The sequence below is a fragment of the Anomalospiza imberbis genome, chromosome 1 (assembly GCF_031753505.1).
Source record: "Anomalospiza imberbis isolate Cuckoo-Finch-1a 21T00152 chromosome 1, ASM3175350v1, whole genome shotgun sequence".
Taxonomy (NCBI): domain Eukaryota; kingdom Metazoa; phylum Chordata; class Aves; order Passeriformes; family Viduidae; genus Anomalospiza; species Anomalospiza imberbis.
Window position 1 is genome coordinate 82485571 of NC_089681.1, and position 24108 is coordinate 82509678.

General features: G+C 42.9%; 1 protein-coding gene across 18 annotated transcripts in view; it reads right to left on the reverse strand.

The window, feature by feature from the left end:
• Positions 1-481: 481 nt before the first annotated feature.
• The window catches only part of RNF152 (ring finger protein 152), an 80633-nt gene continuing 57006 nt past the window's right edge, over positions 482-24108 (reverse strand). For 12 of the 18 annotated variants that reach the window (XM_068197551.1, XM_068197561.1, XM_068197533.1 and 9 more), the window contains one exon: positions 482-5066. In XM_068197551.1, the coding sequence (XP_068053652.1) occupies positions 4264-4875 (612 nt within the window). In that variant the 5' untranslated portion in view covers positions 4876-5066 and the 3' untranslated portion in view covers positions 482-4263. The other 6 variants (XM_068197639.1, XM_068197618.1, XM_068197635.1 and 3 more) reach the window with 6 other exon arrangements.

The following is a 24108-nucleotide window of genomic DNA, read 5'->3' on the forward strand; positions in this document are numbered from 1 at the left end:
TGGTTCAGCCCTGCTATGAATGTAACAAAAATCAGTGTGTAGTATCAACCATCCCTACTCCAGAGAATCGTTTGCACTATCAAAAAGAGCTGGCTGCCCATGGCTCCAGCAATCACGTGACTGGGAAGGGGGGGCTCAAGGCAAGAGGGAAGCAGTGTACCAGTCTGCACAATGCAAGCGTAAGTGAAGGCCAGCAATCCCTCATTCCTATAAGCAAAGTGTTTACTTAAATTTTTTAATTTTATTAAAACAGAAGAAAAGTTTTGTGGCTTAGTAGTCATCAGCTATAAATCTGTATTCCAAACTAATTAAAACATGAATGCCCTTTCACTATTTACCACAACCCATACTTTACACATTGCCTTTAAATGCTGAGTGATGAATTTCAGCCACCTTCTCATAAAATATGGAGTAATTCTGCCAAATTCCCTTCCAATCTTCATTTGATGGCAAAATAACAGAGGAACCATAATTCACTTGCTATCATTCTTTTCCTGCTAACATTTTATTCAGAATGAGCTTCATTAATAAAGATGAAACTTTGGACTCATGACTACTCCATGTTTACAAAACATACAGGCTCTTTTACATCGTGGTTAAGCATGAACAATCACTGAACACACAATTTCCTAAAAAAATCCTGCATACCAAAATTGCATATTTTGAATTTTTAAAATTCACTAAACAAAATTTCACAGAGTGAACCCTAAAGTCTGTTTGCCAGCAAAGCACAAGCCAACAATGGAAGTTGGGACCATCCAGGAAAAAAACTGAAACTGGACCCCAACACACACACCTTTCCTATTAAACAAGCAAATAAATACACATTCATACAGAGTAATGTGCTCTAAAAATGCAGGTGCTTGAATAATTACCCACACATTTTAGCATAAGTTTTGGTTTCTCAAACAGTACTGGGTCACAGTAAGCTTCTTTCTTTTTGGTGGAACTGGGCAGTGACTTCTTATCGGACACCAGAAAACAAAAGCTAACCTGGAACCCTGATGATTTTGGCACAAGTCCAAATGTATTTCTCCACAAAGGAAAGATTACAAAGACAAGGCTGTTTTTTTTAAATAATAATTTAAAAAATTAGCAGTATCACTTTTTAATGCCAGGTATTGTACCAAGGAACAGGACAGACTGCACTGCATTTTTAACGTAGTATGAATATTGACATACTTGAGAAACATTTTAACACTGTACATTACAACAAACTATTTAGTTCATCTCTACACAAGTCAGCAAAAAAGCGAGGTGATCTAACATATATGACAGCTACAAATTTAAAATTCTAGTCACAGTCTAAAGCCAGAACAAAAACTTTTCCAGAACTCCTATTTATAAAAAGGAAGAAACATACACACCATGCGCGTACACGCAGGCAAAAATCTTGAGGTTGTACTTATTGCTCTTACACAAGGCTGTGAGCAGGCAAATGTCTGGATCAGAAATTAGGTCAAACATGCATTTCAGCAGGCACAAAAGTACAGGAAGTTCATATTAACAAAACAATGTAGCATAGGATGGTATTCTGCTAATATAACACTTAACGTCATTAATTCCGGATAAACTCCAGGTCTGCCTGTTGTATAACGTGTTATGCAGTGCGGTATTTTAACCTAATTTCTGATTCCTCTTTTATTCTGCACTCTCCATATGGAGATGAAGAGGGACATTCTTTGCAATGTCAGAGAATCCTCGGCCTCAAGAGCTTCAGTCGGGCAGGTATGGCTGGAAGGAGGTAACGTTACCACCACTGTGTCACCAGGACCTGCTCCTTGACTGCCTCGCAGTTTTGTGCATTCACTGATAACTCAGATATACAAATGCAGAAGCTGGTGCAAAATGCACCAGTGCTGTTCTCAGAGCATCTTTCACCCATGCCATAAGCTTCTGGTACACCCAGCAATTGCTACAGGATAAGGCAGTAGAGGGTCAAGTCCTGTGTCTGGTCAGTTCCTCGAGAGTCTTGTAAAAGGCAGAATATTTGTGAACTGGCTTTCCTTTACACAATAAGCAGCGTAGCATGGATATCAGTAGAAATCTGGCTAGCTACTGGCAACAAGAGATGAGCACGTTCACAAGACACATTTGGGAATACCTGGTGTTCCCTACTGCAACCACATGAAACATGCTGTGGAGAGGTGTCCATGTAATTACAATACTTGCAAGCCAGGTTCAAGGCATACTGCACACGGGCCTTGCACAAAAAAGGCATTGAGTGTGTTATCTGAAGACTTTTTTTTCTCCCTGTGCTATGCATATATATGACAGTAGATAAAAATCAGCACAATGGTTCCTCTCCATACGTGAGCAAACACACACCATCACAACTAAGCACCCTATATTCCATTCTTCCGTTAACGGAAATCAAGGGAAAAAATGGCGGTTTAGAAACAGGGAAGGAAAGAAATCCAGCATTAAGTCAGAGGTATGTTCCTGACAAAAGTGTGAGCTGAGAATGTTTATTGTGAAACAGCAACCAGATTTTGTGACAAAACCAGAAAACCAAGGATGACTATGGAGCCAACCTGGGCACTGCATAGTTGAAACTATGTTTATAATACGGCATTCAGCAATCTCCAAGAATTAGAAAGAGCAGTAGGTAGACAACAAGAGGACACGCTTCAGGGAGGTTATGCCTTGTACTCACAAAGAGAAGCAGTGCAAATCAACAGATTTTTCTGTCTTATTAAAGGTCTGCCATGTGCCCCTTGATCCAATCCCTAAATCTCATGTAAATTTCAGCAATCAGACTTGCCAAATACCCAAATTCACACTGGGCTCTCTTTTACTTATGAGCAGTACTACTAAAGCTAGTGGGACTGCTTAGAGCAAGGTGCTACTGCAGTGAACATTTAGGAATTTGGCTCTTCCAAAGAAGTAAACTGCAAATGACTGGGGTTTCATGACAGTCACAGGAGACTGTCATGAAAGGGAGGAGGGACACTTACTGTGTTTGTTTTTCAGATCTGTCCTTATGAAATCATCAGCACTAGTAAGACTGAAACATGGGAAGAGGCTCTGCTAGGCTCACCCAAACATTCTGACACCAGGACAGTCACAGCAGTTTAGGAGTGGTGGCCGACCCAGTAAGAGGTTAGGCTGGCCTGGATTCTTCTCCGAGATACATCACTGCCTCTTACTGATCATCTTACTAGATGACTGCATACAACAGTCCTTGGTCTCAGTTTCAATTGTGAAGCTTTCCTTGAGCAACACCTCTGCCACACCACCCATTAGTGCACAGTTGCAACTCCTAGGAAAGAGGGAGGCAAAACAGGTCTAAATTCTGCAAAAACAATTCAGGAAACCTAACCGGCAGAAAAAGAAAATTAAGAGCAATATGTTATCACATCCTCGCAGGAGTCCCAGGACTTCTCATGACCCATTTCTTCTCTAATGGCTATGAAGGTCAGATCATCAGGAAGTCTGCAGCCAGACTGGAGGTGGAACAGCATGTCCAATGTTTACCATGCAAAGCCATCCCTCCCATAAAGCCAGTCAGGCAGAACTGTTTGGACTGCACTTTTTATGTACTTTTTCTAGCTCACTTTGAATCCCTTCTTGAAAGATCCTTCAAATAAAAGATGCTGGAAGTACCACTTCCCCGTAGTTGAAAGAAATGGGGAAAAACAGAAGCAAAAAACAGACACCAAGGAAGGAAATAATTGCTTGTAAAATGCTACCTTTTAAAAACTATTGTACAACTCCCTAACTTGGTTTAATTAATGCGCTGTTTAAAACATATAAAATGCTTTAGCAGCTACATGATTTCTCCGTTTTACGAGTCTCCCTCCCTCCCCTCTTTAAAAAATAATGCATGTGTGGACTGGTATTGAACAGCTTGTACAGTTCTCATTTAATCCTATGTGGAGCAGTTTTGATTTTAATATGCTGTGTTTAAAGAAGAGCCTGTACTGTATACTTCACAGTATAACCAGCTACATAGAGGTCTTTAATCTCATAACACAATAAAAAAGGATCACTGTGAAGTTGCAGTCCCTTTGATAAATGGTTGAGGTGACACATGCAGTCCTCCTCAGTGCCACTGCCGCCAGACATGGGATGTGATTTTCTCCGCAGGCTGCCGAGAGGCCTGATGCCACCCCTCCGGGGGCCGCAGCCAGGCGGGCACCACTGCCCGGGTGCACAGCGTCCTGCAGTCACTGGGGAAAGCTGCACAGAATTGTCTTGCTCAATACCACCACCACCGACCCAACCCAACCTGAACCCCGGGGGAGCACAGCCCCCGCCGCCTCAGCCGCAGGAGATCACCGTGAAGCGCTTGGAAATGCACGACATGTTGTGGAGGACGATGCCCAGGAGGAAGACCAGGACGCAGGCCACCAGGATCACAGTGCACACCCCCGACCAGGTGGAGCTTTTCACAGCGCCTCTCCGGTCCGGCTCCTCCGCTCCCGCCTCGGCAGGAAGGCCGCCCTGCAGCGGCTGCTGCTCTGCGGGGATCGTCACCACCGTCAGGGACTTCTGCTGGCTGCCGGGCAGGAGACGGCAGCCAATGTCTCCCGGCAGCAGCGCCCGCTCCTTGGAGAGAGGCAAGGGCAGCATGTAGCACCCATTGCTGGGGAGTTTGATGAAGACAGGGGTGTGCTCCGAGGTGTGGGGGATCGCGATGACGGCGATCACCTCGGGGTCATCAGGCAGCTGTGACACAGAGTACCCCGGAGGCAGCTTGGTGATCCCACGGCACCAGGGGCAGCGCAGGTCCTTCTGGCTGGTCCTCATCTGCTGCAGGCACACGGAGCAGCAGGTGTGCTTGCAGTCCAGCAGCTTGGGCCGCCGGCGAGGGCTGTAGTAGTTGAAGCAAATCTGGCACTCCAGCAGAGAGTCCTGGGATAAGGTCTCCATGGCGGCCAGCAGGGAAGCGCAGCAGGCCTTGTGGTGAGCCTCGCCCCGACACCCTGTAGGCAAGCGGTAGCAGCCTTCCCACCACTTCTCCTCAGGGCAGCACCCGCCTTCCCAACACTGCTTTCCTCAGGGCAGCACCAGGCAGCAGCTATGAAGAGCACAGGAAACCTCTGGCCTGAAACTTTCAGCACCTGAGACAAAAAGAACATGAAAGAACAGGTTACTCACAGGAGCCTGTGGGAACAGAAGAGTCCAGCCAAAGGAGAATGAAAACTAGCACTGGCTTTGTTATCTGGTGAGAGAAACAAATTTGTTATCCTTCACTAGAAAGCATCTTCCCACCACCGTCACCAAACAGCCCAGTGGCAAAACTTCAGGTCAATCACCAGTACTATCACTAGGTCTCTTTTTGGTTTTTTTCCTGCTAATTTTCCCAGCAATCAAACCCCCATCAACCCATCAGTCCACCACTCACAGTTATATTTATGCCCATAATAGAGGTGGCTGTATAGTTCACTGGCCAGGTCCCACAGCAACAACATCTTGTCATACTTTCAAGACTTTTCAGCCCTTCTTGCACCAAAACAATTGTTCTCATTTAATCCTTTAAATCTCTGAGGATTTTTAGCTATTTGGCTCAACAGCGAAGTCTGCATGAAAGGTGAGGGAAAGAAAAAGTATGTTTAAACAGAAGCATTTCCACAGGCTCCTGAAATTGTGCCTGTGCACAAATGAGCAACCAAGCAACTATACTGCAACACCTACATTTGCACATAATGAAAAGGAAGGGTATCATTTTCAGTCAAATTAACTGTTTGCTCAGTTACACAAGCAGTTTGTTGAACATGGTCCTCTGAAACATAAACTAATGAAAACCTCACCCGAGACAAAAGGCTCTGTTTAGACCCAGGACCCCTGAACACCATAAAGAACACGAATAAAACATAATAATAACAGAAAGAAAGATAATGCATTGAAGTAAAAGCAAGGTGTTACTAATCTTGTTCTAAATCCTTATAAAGGGATTCCCTTTACAATTCCCATTTTGCCACTTATTGCTTACATCTTTGCCAAGAAGAAGGCATCTGTGTTTACCTGCACAGTGCGTAGTTCAGCTTTGTTTGATTTTGGTCACTCCAACACAATTAATATGAAGAGGTGACAGTTTTACAACATTTTACACTTACTTCCTTCCTGTGTTTGAAGAACTATCAGCCTGAATTTGCTTCCAAAGAATAAAGAAAACCCAAAATATCTGCAGGGTAACCTTTGATCTTCTCTTATTGCAATGTTATTTCCAGACTAGAGTTAACACCCACAACCACAACTACAGCTTTCAGAGGACTTCTTCCTTTCTATACAATAACTTCTTGCTCTCCTCTCTAAATTATAGCAACTAGGTTGCAACATACTAATCAACGTGTGATATCAGAAAAACAAATATTGCAGTTTAAGAAGAGAAGGCAGGCATAGACATGGGATTTGCAACCCAGGACAGTGCTCTGGACCTCACTGTCCTGTACCCTGCTTCTGGCAGTATTTGAATAGGGAAAACAAAATTCACGTCATCTCTTCAGATTCTGATGACTGGTTTCACCAACATTGGCAGAACTGGCCCTGCTTGCTGATTTTGTAACAGCAGTGGATTTTGGCTCACAAGATGCTTCAACAAACATGCAGTGATAATCCTGACTCAGTAGGGAGCAGGGGGCAGTTAAGAAGGCAGGAGCTCCTGAAACACGTAAAATGGCTGCAGGGGGAACTGGCACACACTGTCCCACCAGCATTTTTGGGAGGCTTTATGTGGCACAGAGGCCACTGCTAAGAGAGACCCCCACAATCATGAAGCCCATGGGACAGCTGCTCCACACCAGTGCCATGCTACACAAAGGCATCAACAGATACTCCGTGTGCTGGGGAGCTCAACACTGCTGCAGAAGGGGCTACACATCTGTGTGCAGGCCACACCGAGAGAAAGTAGAAGAAAATGAGGAGAGGTTTTATCTTCCTTATTTCCTTATCCATTACTATCTCCATATCCCCATGGTATAGGCACACACAAAGGAAGATTATCAAGAAAGGAGCTGACATGATAATAGACTAGCATACAGCTGTGAAAGAGAAAAATGAAAGAGAGATATCCATGATGATGGGCAGTTTCTGGCTGAAAAATATATATTAAGAGACAATGGCCAGAATAGAAATCAGTTACAGAAACTCAGAAAAGAATCACTCAAGCCACCAGATCGTTTTCAGCCACAACCAACCCAGCAGATTTGCATTTTGCACAGAAGTATCCATGCAATATCTGCAGTTACAGACCATCCAAGTCAAAGGTGACCTCAGACAGTACAAGACACAACTCCTACCTGCTTTATCTGCCAATCTGTCAAAAAGCCTCAGGTATAACAATACTGCCGTATTATTACAAGAAAAAATCACAATGCCTAGAAATTCAAAATTAACAGAATATTATAGACTCAAAGATCATCTGGCTCCAACACCTCTGCTGCGGGTAAGGACTCCTTTCACTAGACCAGGTTGTCAGAGCTCCACCCAGCCTGGTCTTCAACACTTCTAGGGATGGGACAGCCACAACTACTCTGGGCAACCTGTTCAGTGCCTCACCACCCTCACAGTAAAGAATTTTTTCCTAATATCTAACCTAAACCTAGTCTCACGTGACTACTCTGCCCAAGGACAGAGTGGAGGTACTGCTTCTGCAGATGTAAATCAGTGTATCTGCAAGGTCAGGATTGGGCTTACCACCTACATGACATAAACTGCTCATACTTTCCCAGAACATCTCAAATAATAATCAGAGGTGTGGATCAGCAGTAATGACCAGTAAGCAGAGAGGTTAGTATGACTACTTCAGAACATAACTAAAGACAAGTTAAAGAGTAGCCACAGCCATCTAACCCCTTGACCTTTGCTGACATTGCCTTGTTCAAAGGTTGGACATGTAGCTTCAGAGGTGCAATGCAACTTTATTTCCAACCATACAACCCCTCTTGCACTCTGCCACAGCTCAGTTTCAGGATAAAAGAAAGTCAAGCCATCATCTAGAAGAAGAACCTATTTGAAAAAAATTTGCACTACATACTTAAGAAGGAAAAATCCATGGGAGCTCTCAGTACTCTTCTACCACTTGACTTTAATAACTATGCCAAGAAGAGCAGGTTTCTGCTTGGACAGAGACCAAGCTCTTTAGTTCGTGCTCAATGCATCCTCACACCAGCTGAAGGTACTGAGCTGCCACAGGTGAACAGCTCATTCAAAGCTCACTCAGACTGGACTCTTCTTTGTGCTTGAAGCAGAAAGACGCAGAGGGAGCCAGGACTGCATGTGAGGGCACAGCTGACATCATGGATCAGCCAAAACCATTGTGTCATTTGCACTCATCACACAGTGACACCCAAGGTGGGCAAGGGGACTGTTGACAGAAGAAAACAGAGTGGGGAGAAAAAACAGAAAACACTGTTAGGGAGATCCACAGGTCTCTGCAAAAGTGATAGCACATGTGTACGTATGAATGGGGCACACATGTGGAACAGGGACTGGGGACTATGACAGTGAAACCACAAACACAGAAACAACTGCAGCTACAAGTAGTGACTGCCTGGCACAAACCTGACAGCAACTAGAAGCTCTTCAGGGCTGAGATCTAACCTGCAACACAAATAATAACTAATTGAAAATGAAAATTCACAAGATCCAAAACTCATGTGTCAGAAAGGTGCAGCAGGAGCAAAGGCAGCAAGAAGAGACAGGCCACAGAAAAGAAGCCTCTCTCCCTGCCCTGCACTCTCTTTTCCTTTTTGTTACATCTGCCCAATATCCACAAGGTTAGCAGTGGCTGGCAAGGAAAGGAATTCACAAGCAGTTACAGAGACCCAGGGAGAAACCCCTGCAAAGCTGATGACCCCTGCAGCAGCCAGGTGGCTGAGATTATGGCACAAAGGTGCTCCTTGCTGATTTGGGCTGCCCTCTGCCAAGCCGTGAGTTTTTCAAATTGTATGACTCAATACCAGTAAAGCTCTGAAGAATAAAGGAAGTATTTCAGCTGTTAGTCATGCTATCTGTTCTGCCAGTACCTCGATGGAGGCCACAGCAATCACCCAAGTTCTCTCTATCTGGGTGAGCAGGAGGCCAGGAATGCCAAGGCATCAGCTTCCTACTCCTGAAGAAGCAGAAGGGGCATTTGTTGCTCTTCCTATTGATGCCTTCCCAACACAATGTGGGGAGGTGCTGCAGGAGGTGAACAGATGAACGTTGCTGTAGCTGTGACAGTGAGAGGAAGAAAGCACAAGTTTGCTCTGCACAAATGCTAACTACAAACTGGCCAGGTCACAAAACACAGCTATTTTTGGAACCCAGTGCAAAGGAAGACACTGAACATCCAAGCCCAGAGCTGTACATAAAATCAGAGAACACAGTAATTAATGGCAAATCCTTGCCTAGCAACACAATATTATTCCTATGTAAGGACAGCCCCTATGATATTATGCAATGGAAACCTTGAAGGGGTGATGTCTTCACTGAAGGACTCAGAACTACCTTAAGACATATTTCCTAACTTACTAGGTTCCAAAATTATATTAACTTTAAAACCCCAAAAATATACTTCAGTGATCCTTGTGGAATCCAATACAATTCACAGATGACTAAACATCATGTAACATTTTAAAAGTCTGGCTCTGGGGCATGCTGCTGTAGTTAACTGTTCGCTGAGAGAAAGACTCAAAAACTTTGCAGAGACTTACATATGGATTTAGGCAGTCTACTTGCCGTACAACAAGGATGTAACAGAATTCCAGCAAGGCAGTACATCGACAATACTTCACATTTACCAAGAAAGGTTCATTATGTAAACTCCCCAAACACATTAACAATTCTTTGGCAGTATTACTGAGTATTGTATGATTTATGAAGAAGAAAGAATCATTCGTTCCAGGTGCCCTTAGGCTGTAAAGGAGATGGGGTGAAGAGGGAGAGCTGTTCTCAATAGAACTAATTGCAAGAATCATGTGCCCACAGATACAGAAGGAAATGTGTGCTAGAGCTGCCTCCAAAAAGATAATTGGAAGCATTTCTGCTACAAAAATTCAGCATTGCTGAACGTTTTTCACAAATTCACGTCTGGACAAAACACACCTGGGCTAACTGCAAATGCCCAGGATGTACTACCTAATTTCCCCTGAATATCCTTCACTAAATGATCTTTTTTATTTTTAGGCTGTTCCGTAGCACTAATTACCATAGTAACTGAGAACAGCACAATGAACAATTAATTTATTCATCACAACATCCTTGTTAAGAGACAAGTATTATCATCATTATATGCCTTCATCATCTAAGAAAAGAAGCGCTGAGAGACAAAGCTGTTGGTCCAAGGTCATGCAAGCACCACCCAGATTGCTTCAAAGTTCCAGTACAATTTCATCACAGCTCTACTTTTCACTTCACGAGCCACAGGGCAGAGGTGACAGATTCTTTTCTGAAATAAAGCAATAAAGCTCAGAAACCTACACATTCTTCCCCACCTCTTTCAGCTGGCAGCATCCCCATAGTATGCCTGTGATTTGGGGAGGGCTTTCATTAAACATATCAGCTTTTTCACAGATTATGAAAAACACAAGAGCCTGTGCCCAGGAGCCACGTATCTCCACAGACATAGTTCATCCACCATGCAGATTACAACTGAAAGACTATATGCACTTTGAGGAACATAAAGCTAACAATGAAACAGCAAAGTAAATCCATTCTTCTCTCCAGAATTACCTGTTCTCCAGGAGCCTTCCTAGAGAAGGCCAGGCAACCTACACCCACCATCCTTTCCATTTCATTATTCACAATTGCACAGAAATATTGCAGAAGGAAAGTATTTTAATTTAGCCAAAGCCTCAGCCAGTGCAAGCTGTCACTGCTCCTTTAGCTTTACCGCAGCCCCTGCCAAGATGAGCATCTTGCTATACGCAGTCCTGGGTGCATAAAGCCACAAAAAATAAAGCTGAGTGAAACTGTGATATATGAGTCTGTAATATCCTATGAACCAGCACCAGGGGATCCATGTTGACAGCAAGAGAACCTGCTGTGGATGATCCTAACAGAACACATAGGACAGAACACCAATTTGTCCTGCATCTGAGGCAGCTGAGAAATCGGCGGTGGATCACAAAAGAAGAGCCTAGTCGCAAGGTATCATTTCACAGCATTTACCTTAGGAATTGTCACCAGCCAGCCCTAGGAAGAAGAGACAGAGGCAGAAAGGTCACCTACAGGAATGTAATGAGATGTAGACATTTATGGGTTTGGAGCAAAAACAGATCAGGTGATAACACCAGCCTTTGGTGTTTAGAGAAAACAGAGAGAGGCTCGCATGCTGCTCCATGTTCCATCTCACATCACCAGCTGCGCTGCTCCCTCTTTTATCTGCAAACTTTGACACGTCCACATTCCCTGCCTCCAAAGACCTTATTTTGGTCAAATATGACCAGGATATGCTGCACTTTGTTCCAAGAGCAAACACTACTAATCACCTGCAACATGCCAGGTCAGCAAACATTTCATCGTGCTGAGGCAGAACAGTACAGTTGTTCTGTATTATATGTTCATCAGACAGTTTCACATGCGGCATATTACAAGTAAAAAAATTAACTGAAATTAAAATATTCCACAGAAATGTACCCATTTCAGTCAGGCAGAGACAGAGAGTGGACAGCTTTCCTGCCTCTCAGCAGCCCTATGTGCAGGTGAGCCTAGGGGCCAGGTGATGGGAGCATGATCTGCTCCTCACCAGCCCAACTCTGATATGTCTGCAGGTTTTTGACAAGGTCAGTTGTCAAGCTATGGTTCTCTAAATCTCCTAGTCCCCCTCCATGCTAGCAGAGCACCTCCAGGTGCTCTGCTCTGCAAAAAGGAGCGTGATGGTACTTCTCACCATTCCTGCTACTCTAAGTTTCCCTTCTCTCCATGAGGGGTGCACTGAAGACCTGACTGTGGTCCTAACACATACCACATCTGAAAATTTTCCAGTGCAGGACATAAAAAGTTTCCTTACATTTTGCAAATAAACAGAATCTCCAGCATTCAAAGCATCCCAGGGGATGATGCTCATTTCTACAGCCCACTCTGAGCACGATGCTTGCAGGGCCATTAGCACTTCCTCAGTTTTGTTGGCTGCTCTTAATTATGCCTGACTCACTTCTAAATCCCAGGATGAGAAGAATGAAAAGCCAGGTTTTTCCACTACCAAGTGAGAGATCCATTTGCCATTCAAACCAACATCGTAAAGAATGGCAGTGGAAGGTATGGTGTGAAAAGAGTTCTACCTCTCAGCCTGAATAAAAGCAGCACCAGTAGCTATTTATGACCAGGACATAAGGGGTAAGTGGTTAGGTAGCTGGCAAAGACAGATTTAGAAACTGCTTCCAAAATTTAAAGTGAGGTCACAAGTTAAGTCACTGAGGCCAAAATCCCACAAAATATGGGAGGAGCAACTGGTGCTAAATACACACTCACTAAGTGCTTTCAAATGCAATGCAACATCCTCTTTCTAAGGGATTTTCACTTATGGCACTATGACATACTACTGTGGCAGTCAAACTGCTGAGAGAGGCATGAAGCACCTGATCACTTAAATTACAAATTTTACTCTCCCATTAGAGCTTTATGCTTCATCTGCCATTGATAGAATTTGCCAGATACCTAAATAGAACCTTGATTAAAAGATTCTTCCCTCCCTCCCCTGAGGATCTTGTATTAGACTTACAAAATACACCATAAAAAATTAATTTTAAATAAAGCTCAAATGCAGACTTTTCTCACTGATACAGGTGAGTGGGTGACTGAGTCTATTAAGACACTAGTCTATAATTAGAGGAGAGAGTACTACAGCTCTCTAAGGTCATGGAGTGATTTTGATAAAACTAGGATAAAATCTACCTGCCTACAGGTCCAAACAGTAAGTAAAGGAATAAATGTTCACATGTTCATACACTGCCTATACAATGCAAAAAGTGCAAATTCAGTTTCACACTTACCTCAGGAAACAAAAGCCCTTTAAATGACAGTTTTAATTGCTGTGTCTGTTCTGTGCCCCCACCTTGTACCACCTCCTCCATGTGCTTAACAGGGTTTCTACACTTATCCAGCACAGCTTGCCTGAGGACATGAGTATGTGACCCACCTCCACATGGCTGCTCTCAAGGCCTGGGATGGCCTGGGGTTTGTTTTCTTCAAGTGCAGGAAGGGGTTGTTTCCTTTTTCTTGTTTCAGAAAAAAAAAGGGGGGGGGGGCTAGGCAGGGGGAGGAGCACAACAGATCTAGGTGAGTCAAAGTAATACGTCCTTTTACATTGAAATAGATGGAATTAAAGAATTGGAAAATATTTTGTGAAAAGCCCCACAACAATATGTAAGGAAATTCTCTTCTTTCATACATCTTAATTGGTAGAATAAGGTCTGAAGAGGGCACAGGGAGCTTTGCACCTCTTTTTACCTTTCTCCTGCAATCCTCTAAGCACAAAGGAGTAAAGCCCCCTGTTTATCAACGGAGAATGAGAAACAGCTGTGCCAACGCCAAACCACCACTTCCAGGAGTTCATCTTCACAAGAAAGGGGAAGGTAGACAACTAATACACCTCCTCAAGGTCGATGGCTCTGTCATTTCATAATGCAGACAAATCACAATCTTCATGAAGTTTTGGCCTCTGATAAGCGCTACAGCTACTCCAGGTTACAGCACTGGTCATTCAGGTTTGCAGAATACACCAAAAGGAACTGGAACTGATCCAAAAGCTCCTTTCTTATTGGAAACTAATCATTCACCCTGTAACATTCTGTCAACTTGTAATATTAATACCACTCTCGCTTCCTGGATCTTGGGAACAGTCCAACTCTCACTGCAAATATGGATCACAAGCAGTTAGATCAAGCTTGAACTGCATAATATTGATTATTTCCTATTTCATGATTTATCTCTTTGTCTTTAGACCAGTAAAATCCTCCAAAGAGATGCAGCAGGCTACACCAGATAAATAATTACTTCCAATACTTTTCCAAACCACGCGTTTCTACCTGTGACTATGCACTCCACAAGTTCCAGTTCAGACAAGTTATGAAGCACATGACCTGATGTTAGCCAGGGAAGTTAATGAGATGACACATGCTCTTGAGGTCAGTTGCACATTTACATACTTAACACACGGTCCATCAATACCACCAATACAGAACCCGTGCCAGAAGCCACAGGCAGATCAAGGTAATTTCCAAGTGCTGATAGCTCTGTTTCCCCTACACCTCGCTGAAAAGGTGTGATCTGAAGAAACACAATAATAACCTTTCCAAAATAGCTGCAACTAAACAAACTGGTTACACATCAACTATCCCAACCAGCTCCACACAGTCACACAGAGCCCCAGCACCACCAGGTGAAACTGCAGAATAGTGGTGAGACAACAAACTAACACCAGGAAAGGCTCCTGGCTCTCTCCATGCCCATGGACGTGGGCATCAGCATGCCCATGACAAAAACAAGACTCCCAAGGATGGACTTCTAGAATGAAGCCTAGAACAGAGTGAGGGGATTTGCACCCAGTCTCTCCACCATATGAATCACCACTGTTTTCAGACAGAAGTAGTCTTGCAGCTAAAAAAAGCAGTGCTCTCTCTCAAGGGCGATGATCAGGACTCAGGTTAGCACTAACACAACCCTCTCCAGTGGGCTGAGATAAATTACAGCTCTGGGACACTGAGCTCAGAGCTGCTACCCCTTCTGCTGTGGCAGACATGCTGCAGTGGGGACTGGAAATTGGCTGCTCAATGCTCAGGCATAGGAAGATGAACTATTCCTGCCCACATTATGTGAAACCTACTGTTGCTTTCCTTCACAGAGATGGTACTGAATTCCAAGAGCCACTCCTGTAGCTGCATGAAGTTTATCAGACCTGCCAAGCTTTCTTATGTTGAATTTCATTCTTTACAGTGAGTCTGAAAGTTTAGGCCAGACATCACCCATCATACTTCTGCCAGTCAAAATCTGCTTTTGAAACATCCTGGTGTGATAATACCCTCCATTTGGCAGCACTTAAACTAACAGCTTACAGAATTTTTGCTGTATGAAGGAGTGCAAATGCTCAGAAAGGATTGTGTTACGCCATAATAGAGCAAAATAATCAAAGTGAAGCAAACTGCTTCACACCTCTTAATTTTTTGCTTGGTTCTGCAGTCCTTGCAATGTAACAGCACAACAAACATAGACAAAGAAACTAGCATAATGCTGCTAATGCTCAACACATCATCACAATCCTGATAGTCTATGGCCACAGTGAGTCCTAGGCTCACAGGGGTATGGACAATCAAGGCAATATTTTGTAACAAGAAGGCTGCTAGTCCCGTTTATCTGAAGAAAAGCCTGAAAACATGAACTTCAGATCCCAGTTAGGTAGGACTCCTAAACTTCAGTCTCTGATTTGCAGGCCAGTCTCGTGATTTCTGCATGAGAGTTAGAGCTAACTAAAGAAATGAAGTTTTGAGGTGAACAAATTCATTGGCAGTTTCAGATCAAATTATGCAAATACTTTCTCCTTCAGCAAAAATGGAAATTTCCATTAAAACGTCAGCTCTTTTCAACTTCCATTTCAGTTTGAATGTTTTCTTGCAGAAGACATTTTTTATAAGGTAAAGGACAAACAAAGCTTTTTGTACTGACTCTGGAATAATTTTTCTTCTGATATGGTCAGCCACTGGCTGAGCCAGAAGTGTCTCTCACACTGCTCTACCACTGAATGTGGAATGTTTAAGTCGAATGATATACCATGACTTTTTTTGCTTTCCTAGTTTAACAAAGGCAAATGAAACTATCAGCTGTAGTTTTATGGAAGTGCGCTTTCAACAATGGTGATTCGGCTTTTTTGGCTGTTGGCTTAAAAATAAGATCACAACAAGGGGCATTTTCAACATACAAGTTACATTTCACAATGTGACCAAAAGCTGAAGAGGACTATGTGGTTGTTGTACGTGGATAATGAGATGATTGACTCTTGCAATTAAGGGATGACTATTGTGTGAATATTAAGAAAAGCTTTAGTGATGTATAGTTGTGTTACTGTAGTTTAGATGTCCTCTGTTGTCCCCATAGTTCCCTTCCCCCCCCATATTGTTGCCATCAGACAGTCTGAGTTGTCTAAGATAGGTAGAAAGAAGGCGCGCACATGTGCCCCTTCCATGGGACAGGTGGGAATGGAAAAGCTTGTTGCTTAGGGGGTACGGCACAGCAACACCTGACCTCCAGTCAAGTTACAAGAAAGCAATCTCCACTGATAAATGGCAAAAAAGAGCTGACTGACAGACTTTGGGAGGGGCCAAGGTTGGCTGATGCAACCCCAGGGATATAAAAGACAGAGCATCCATCTTGAAGACAAACCCACCACGTGGTACTCACGAGGGCAGTTCCCAGCGCTGCAAATTTTTCCTTATGTAGTCCTTTTGTTGTATTTTTGTCAAGGTTTAATAAACCTTTTAAATTTTCAAAGTGAGCAGTTGTTTCTCACATGGTCAATAGGATTGCTGGTTTTTACAAGTGTTTCTTGCAAAGCATCTGAAGGATCTTACAGCAAAAATACAGGTAGTTCACGGATTTCTTAAAAAAAAGGGAAGTCGCACTCATCCCAATGTTCTCCAGCATACATCCTAAGCTCATTAATTACTTTTGAGGCCTTACATCAGAGAAACCTTACCACGTATTTCCAACATGTATTTCACCTTGAATTCAGTGTTCATTTCTGGTCCTCTCATTACAAGAGGAACATTGAGGCGTGTACAGGGAAGGGCAGTGGAGCTGGTGATGGGTCTGGAGCACAAGTCTGATGAGAAGCATCTGAGGGAGCTGGGGGTGTTAAGCATGGAGAGAAAGAGGCTCAGGGGAGACCTTACCACTCTCTAAAACTGCCTGAAAGGACGTTGTGGTGAGGTGGAGGTTGGGCTCTTCTCCCAGGTAACAAGTGACAGAACAAGAGGAAATGACCCCAGGTTGCACCAGAAGAGGCTTAGATTAGATGTTAGAAAAATAATATTCCCTAAAAGGAATGTCAAGCATTGAAACAAGCTGCCCAGGGAAGTGGTGGAGTCACTGTGCCTGGAGGTATTTAAAAGATGTGGAAATCTGACACCTGGGGACATGGTTTAGTGGTGAACATGGTAATGCTGAGTTAATGGTTGGACTCGATCTTAGAGGCTTCTTCCAACCTAAACAATTCTGTGATTCTATTCCATGCAAAATCACATCAAATAGCAGTTAGGAACCAAAGAGGTGCCTTAGGGACAGCTCACTAAAGAAGGGAAAAGGAAAACATCTAGAGTGTTGCACTGGATGAGCTTATCTCAGACACAGTGTGAATACACACAGCTTTATGCAGATTTGCAAGATCTGACCATTTTCCACTCAGTTGAGCTCTTTACCTAATTTCTGTTATAGCATTGTATCTGTGTCTTACAGTGGCACACTGAGCACTGGCAATGCCAATGCACACAACCAAACTGATGCCAAAGGCACCACACTGACAACACCCATTTAGGCTTTGACCCACAGATGTAAAATCAATGTTAAAAAACAGAATCAAATACTGCCTCTTTTATACTGCCAAAACAAGTTCTTGAGTGGGATGAAAAAAAATTCAGCTCTGGACCAAGATTTGCTTTGTGACACAAACTACAGTATCTCTTGCTTTACAGCCAAAAGGTTTTCATAATTACTTTACTGACATATTTTTTACTTTATAGAGTTGAGTCAGTGTTTTCTTAACTTTTGCCTAAGTGCCTTCACTGTCAGGTGTCTTTCAATGGAATAGTTACTGCCTTTGGGGTTTTTTTTGCCAACCACAGAAATGATACAAACATTTTACTACAGCAACCCATAAATTTTAAAAAATGCTTCACATTTTGCCAAATAACAGCATGGATTGGAAAAATCATTTTCTATTTTTTAAACCACTCCTTCACACTGTGCTCTCTATTTTTTAAGCCATGAAGCCTCTGCCAATTTCTTTCATGCCAAGTTTGCAGAACACCTGCCAGAGTGTGTTGCCAATAAACAGGATCCATAAGTACCATGATGACTTAAAAAATAATGTAAAGATCAATACAAATAATTAGTACTGTTATTCCTATTATTAACATTCATGTTTCTTTGCTCTGTGTTATCATCTTCTGAAGCAGCTGCCTCTAGAAAAAGAGCAAGCAAAGAGAGATGTGCCAGCAGGCAGCACACCAGAATACAAACCATTAAGCACCAGGGCTTGTGGGACCAAGGAAGCCAGTTCTGCTTGGCAGGTCCACTACGCCTTTAGCACCCTTCAGGAGGTTTGGTTTAGGATGATCGTCTCCACCTTCCCTCTCCCAAACAGCAGGGAAAAGTGCTGCCAGTCTCCCAGCTTTTACCTTGGTGCTGGATGGGATGCAGTAGCATGCTGAGATGCACCTTGTGCAGACCTTTCCAGAAGCAAGTAAGGGACACATCCAAAGGACACCCAAAGCACTGAGCTCATTACTCGCTCCCTGACTGAGGGGAGAAATCCCACAGGGCACCTACAGCGGCATTCCCACCTTGTGCATGCAGAAGTGCCAGCATCTTGCTGCCTCCCACCATTCTCCTACACTCCTCCCAACACAGGACAGAGCTGAAATAATGCTGGTTTTTACTGCTTTAAGACAGCACCACCAACAAAAAACAAACCCCAGCAATTAGGAGACCAGCTCCTTTGTGTTTATTTTTAGCTGTGCCCTACACACACAGAACAGCTACAGCACTCACCTGCATCTCTAGGAAGTGTCACTACAGATGGCTCTCCAAGGCACCCACCCTGCTCTGAGCCTTCTGTAGTGACACTTCCTAGAGATGCAGGTGAGTGCTGTAGCTGTTCTGTGTGTGTAGGGCACAGCTAAAAATAAACACAAAGGAGCTGGTCTCCTAATTGCTGGGGTTTGTTTTTTGTTGGTGGTGCTGTCTTAAAGCAGTAAAAACCAGCATTATTTCAGCTCTGTCCTGTGTTGGGAGGAGTGTAGGAGAATGGTGGGAGGCAGCAAGATGCTGGCACTTCTGCATGCACAAGGTGGGAATGCCGCTGTAGGTGCCCTGTGGGATTTCTCCCCTCAGTCAGGGAGCGAGTAATGAGCTCAGTGCTTTGGGTGTCCTTTGGATGTGTCCCTTACTTGCTTCTGGAAAGGTCTGCACAAGGTGCATCTCAGCGGCATTCCCACCTTGTGCATGCAGAAGTGCCAGCATCTTGCTGCCTCCCACCATTCTCCTACACTCCTCCCAACACAGGACAGAGCTGAAATAATGCTGGTTTTTACTGCTTTAAGACAGCACCACCAACAAAAAACAAACCCCAGCAATTAGGAGACCAGCTCCTTTGTGTTTATTTTTAGCTGTGCCCTACACACACAGAACAGCTACAGCACTCACCTGCATCTCTAGGAAGTGTCACTACAGATGGCTCTCCAAGGCACCCACCCTGCTCTGAGCCTTCTGCCTTGCCCCAACACTCGCACTCCTCCCACAGCAGCATCAGTCACACCAGCACTTCTTCCAACCAAACACTGACTGTCAGTAAAGCCCCTATGTAGATGTCTCAGCAGCCAGAAGAAATAAATCCACCTCAAAGAGCTCTAGCCCCTCAGTCTTTGCATTTCCCATCCAACTCTCAACAGTAATCACTTAGTTTGCTCCTGCTGAAAACACTCCCAATCCTTCAATGTTCAAAATTAGGCTCTTGAAAACACTGTGCAACTTGAGGGAGATAGAAGGAGGTATCCTTAAACTCAGAAGGATTGTGCCGTTCCCTTAGAAAATGAAATTTTAAAGAAAAACTGTAAGACAGATGTTTTGTCCAACTCTAGCCATCAAGCACAGCAGTCAACATTTAGAGAGGCAATGAATTGCTTCGTTTGACAAAGATGCAATTTTCACATTGTTCTACCCTGGAAAAATTTAGAGTTTAAAAGTACTGAAGGTTCATACAACTGGGTGGAAAAAAAAAAGCCTGCATTTTTATCAGAAGTCTTTATGAATTACCTTAAAGCTACATGAACATGGAAAATAACTAGCCCTCTTACAATAAGCAAAGTACTTACTGCTTAAACTCTCCTTAAAGGCAAACCTGTACCATAGGATCCATCTACTCATGTGGAAATAGCAGAAAAGATCTGTCACAAAGTAATTTCCTTTCCTCTCCTGTATATGTCAGTGGATCAGTGGCATTTCCCTGCCCCTCTCCCTCCAAATTGACCCCAAATATAAACAGACACAAAACTGGAAAAGTTTACAGTCATATCTGTGGATATGAACAACAAATGAAACCGAAGTCATGTGTCCTTCTTGCAGAACAGGCCCCACAATCAGTGCCATGACATCCATTGTGTTTAGGGAACTCCTTTGTATTTAGAATTTCAAACTCATTTCCTCACAAGCTATAAACACCTTTTTTCTTGATGGTGCACTAGTATCACCTGCTGAAAGAGGCACAATGCAGCTCAAGGTTTATGCACTATATGCTCTGCACACAAGTTTGCTCAAAACATGTTCTTAGAGTAAGTTATCTTTAATACACAAAGATGGGCTGACAGGATGGAAAGAAGAATGAGGCAACTGTTCATGCTTACTCTGCCTTCCTAGCTGCTATCTCACTGTAGATGTGGACCATAAAATATTCACCTGTGGGAAGACAAATTATGAAGCATAACTTAACCCATACACAGAGCAGCAACAAAGTGTGTAACTGTCTGCTTAATACCAGAAGTATTTCCAAGTTCATAGTCACACAGTTGCTGCTCAAAGAACTTACTTGAATCTCCTGTTTCCACAGATGTCCCCAAACAGATGCATGGACACTCTCCTCAATATCCCACCCATCTGATTGGGAAGCAGAACTAAGGGGTGACGAGGCTTCAGTATTCTCCTTGCTATTAGGTGCAATAAACCTCCATCTCTAGTGAGGACACTGCAATTAGTGTGGACTCTCAGGAGCTTTAATGTTGCCAAGCAGCAAAAAGCAGGCAAGTGCATTCTAAGTGGGTTCAAAAAAACACACAAAATTCTCTGGCACTGACTAGTCAATAGGTATGAAAAGGGTCAATCCCTTTGTAAGTTATGTGATTCTGTGAAAATTGGAAGAAAATATGTATTTAATAGGGGTGAGAAAAACCAAAGTAGGAACATTAGAATAAAAGCTTCTTGCTTTAAAGACAATCATTTTATCCACCTATATTCTTTTTTTAGATTGATTTTTGCAAATTAGCTCAGATTTTGCAAGCAGACTTTCAGGCGCTTCAAAATAAAGAACACAGGTGCAAGACACAGGTGTGAGTTGTACAATTTTAAGAATACAGGCATAAGACCTCTTTTAAGAAAAAAAAATCATTAAATATTTTCATTCCCATATGTTGAATGGATAACCCCTCTAAAGAAAGCAGTAAAGGCCACTGAAATGCAGAGGCCTTTGCTGATGGAAAACTGCTATTATATATTGTTTAAAATGACACAAAAGAAATCAGCATGAATGCTAGAAAATGAGACTTTAAAGGAGTGAGCTGAAAAACTCCAACTCAGCGTTATATCCTGATTTTAAAATGCACAAGTACAGGCTATGGACCTCTCTGTCCCTCTTCATTTGAAAAAGCAACAGTATTATAATTTTATTAAAGGACAAATTTGTAGATTTGTCTTCTTAAAATTGCCAGTTCATGATCTTTAGTTTTTCTGTTCTCATTTCATAACCACCCATTACCACAGAAGATAAGAAGGGTTTTTTGCTGCAGCTCCTCCAAAAGCTAAAACCATAAAGTTCTTGTAGTTGTGGGATTACATTTCCATGGCCCCTCACCAAACACCACTACTTATCTTTGGGCCACACTAACTCCAAACATAAGGACATAAGGAAGGAAAGCCAGTATCCCACACAATTCTGACTTTTCTTCAAATAAGTCCTCACTACTATAAGTAGCCCAGCTCACACCTTCTTGTGTCAGGGATGCAGCTGCATCAGAAGAGATCTGCACAGTACTTCAGGACTCCAAGAGGTAAATCAACGTGAGGGAGTCTCTTCCCTAAACTGCTTTTGAACATGGGCAAAATAAACTCCTAAAATGCACATTTTCTTACCAAAATGCCTTTCACTTGCTTACTTTGCCTTTTTGTAAAGATGTTCGGGAGCACCAGTATGACAGCATGAATTAATTTATTTTATGCATGAATATAATTATAAATTTATACATGAGTTTAAGGAAATGTATCACAGACATTTTGTAGGTGAGTGTACAATGTCTTTAAAGCTGTGATAACCAGCCTAGGTCCAGTTCTGCCAGAATTTATTTCTGCCACTGGCCACTCCATACAAAGCAATTCCACTGAGCTGGGTTAAGTTCCTTTCACAGTAACTGCTTTCAAGAGCAGATTTGAGCCAGTCTTGCCCAGGAATCCTTCCAGTGGAGAAACCATTGTGGTCAAATTCCCAAATGCCAACACATGTGACGTGCGCTGTCTGAGAGGAACAGACCTTCCCAACCTTTAGAGAAAGAGGAGGAAGGCTAAATCTCAAACATTCAGCAAAATCTTTCAAAGAAGAAAACCACTGGATATTTTAAGACCACCTCGAAATCATCCTGACATGCCCTGTATTTCATGATCTATTTTAAAATTCCTTTTCAGCTACAATTATTTGTGTTTTCTGTAGAAGTCACACAAACAGGGAGAGTGGCAGCTTGCAAAAGATTGTAAGCTGAAAGGCAGAAGACACCGTGAAATTGAGAGGATTAAAAAAGTCCAAGTTTCTTTATGCTTGAAGACTTTCAGGAGGGTCATTTTTCTTTCTGGAGGGGGTTGCTAATTAGCCAACCACAGAAGTAGCAGTTGTAAGCAGTGCTCGTAAAAATAGCTCCTTGGTTATTGAAAGCAAATTTTTGAGCAATAGAACTTCACTGAATTCTAACTGATTTGCTATTGCTGACCAGCTTCTCTCTTTTACACATCCTTAAACTTCATACTGACACATCTACTCCACAGTCTATCAGTCTGTTCAATTAACACAATTCCAGCATTTCTGCTGATTTCTATTTCAAGAAGGGAATCTTATCTACTTCAGAAAGTAAAATCTGAAGTCTGAAGAGTAGTTTATTCCTGTTCCCAGTCTAGCTCCATTCCACATTAGAAATATTTATGCCAAACAAGAGGTCTCCTCAGGTAAATCATATCACATCCCCTACATGCTACACTTTGAACTCACAACTAATTTCAGTATCCTAGTACCACACTTCATTAGTGTGGGAGAAGCCCATAAAGGTGGTATTTTGTGCTTGCAAATCTTCCCATTTCTGTCTTAAAAGAAAATCACTACACAGGACTGGATCTTTACACACTTGACTCATCAAAACCTCTCGAGGCTTTGGCTAGTTTGCCCTAGCCTGACAGAAAGGCCTTGATGTAGAGTCTTCATGGTGGTACCCCAGTGCTTGACACTGAAGTGGAATGGAATTAAGAGAGGTTCATGGCTTCTGGATGCTACAAACACACCATTTCCTCATGCCACTAATACCTCATCCTCAAGTTAGAATATAAATATGTCGGGGCTTAAAATGGGACAAGACAGCCAAAACATAGCAAGTACCTCATTAAACGTGAGGGGAAAGCAATCCTTTTCATCATCTCCAGGATCTCTGTGAAAGTTACCACAATGAAAAAAAAAAACAAAAACCTATTCAGAGAATTAGTCACAAACAATCTAGCCTGATGAAAAAACTCATTATTTCAACACAATCCAATAATCTAGCACATCAGTAGTGCTGATGACCTGCTCTTTTCAATGGCCCCTTGTTCTTCTCCTTACTCTGAAAAAAAAAGCTATTCCAAGCTGCAATGCACCTGGAGGAGCAATGAATGCATCTGCTACATGGCTGGCTCACCTATGTAAGGGGCTGGCTTGAGAAATGCAGTAGTCTCTCCAAGGGGTATCTAGTCTTACTTTCCTCAAGGCAGAACCTCAGACAGATGATAATGTTTAAATTCACCCTTTTGCAGACAGTCTTTCAACAGAGTCTCAAGAGTGGCTACCTCAAAGGGATCTGAGGAAGGTAACTAAGAAAGTGAGCCTGTGGACTGTAAGTTTAAATTCCCAGCAAAGATTACACCACCATCATTAAAAGCTTAGGGGGTGCTACTTTAGAAAAAGCTGAAACACGC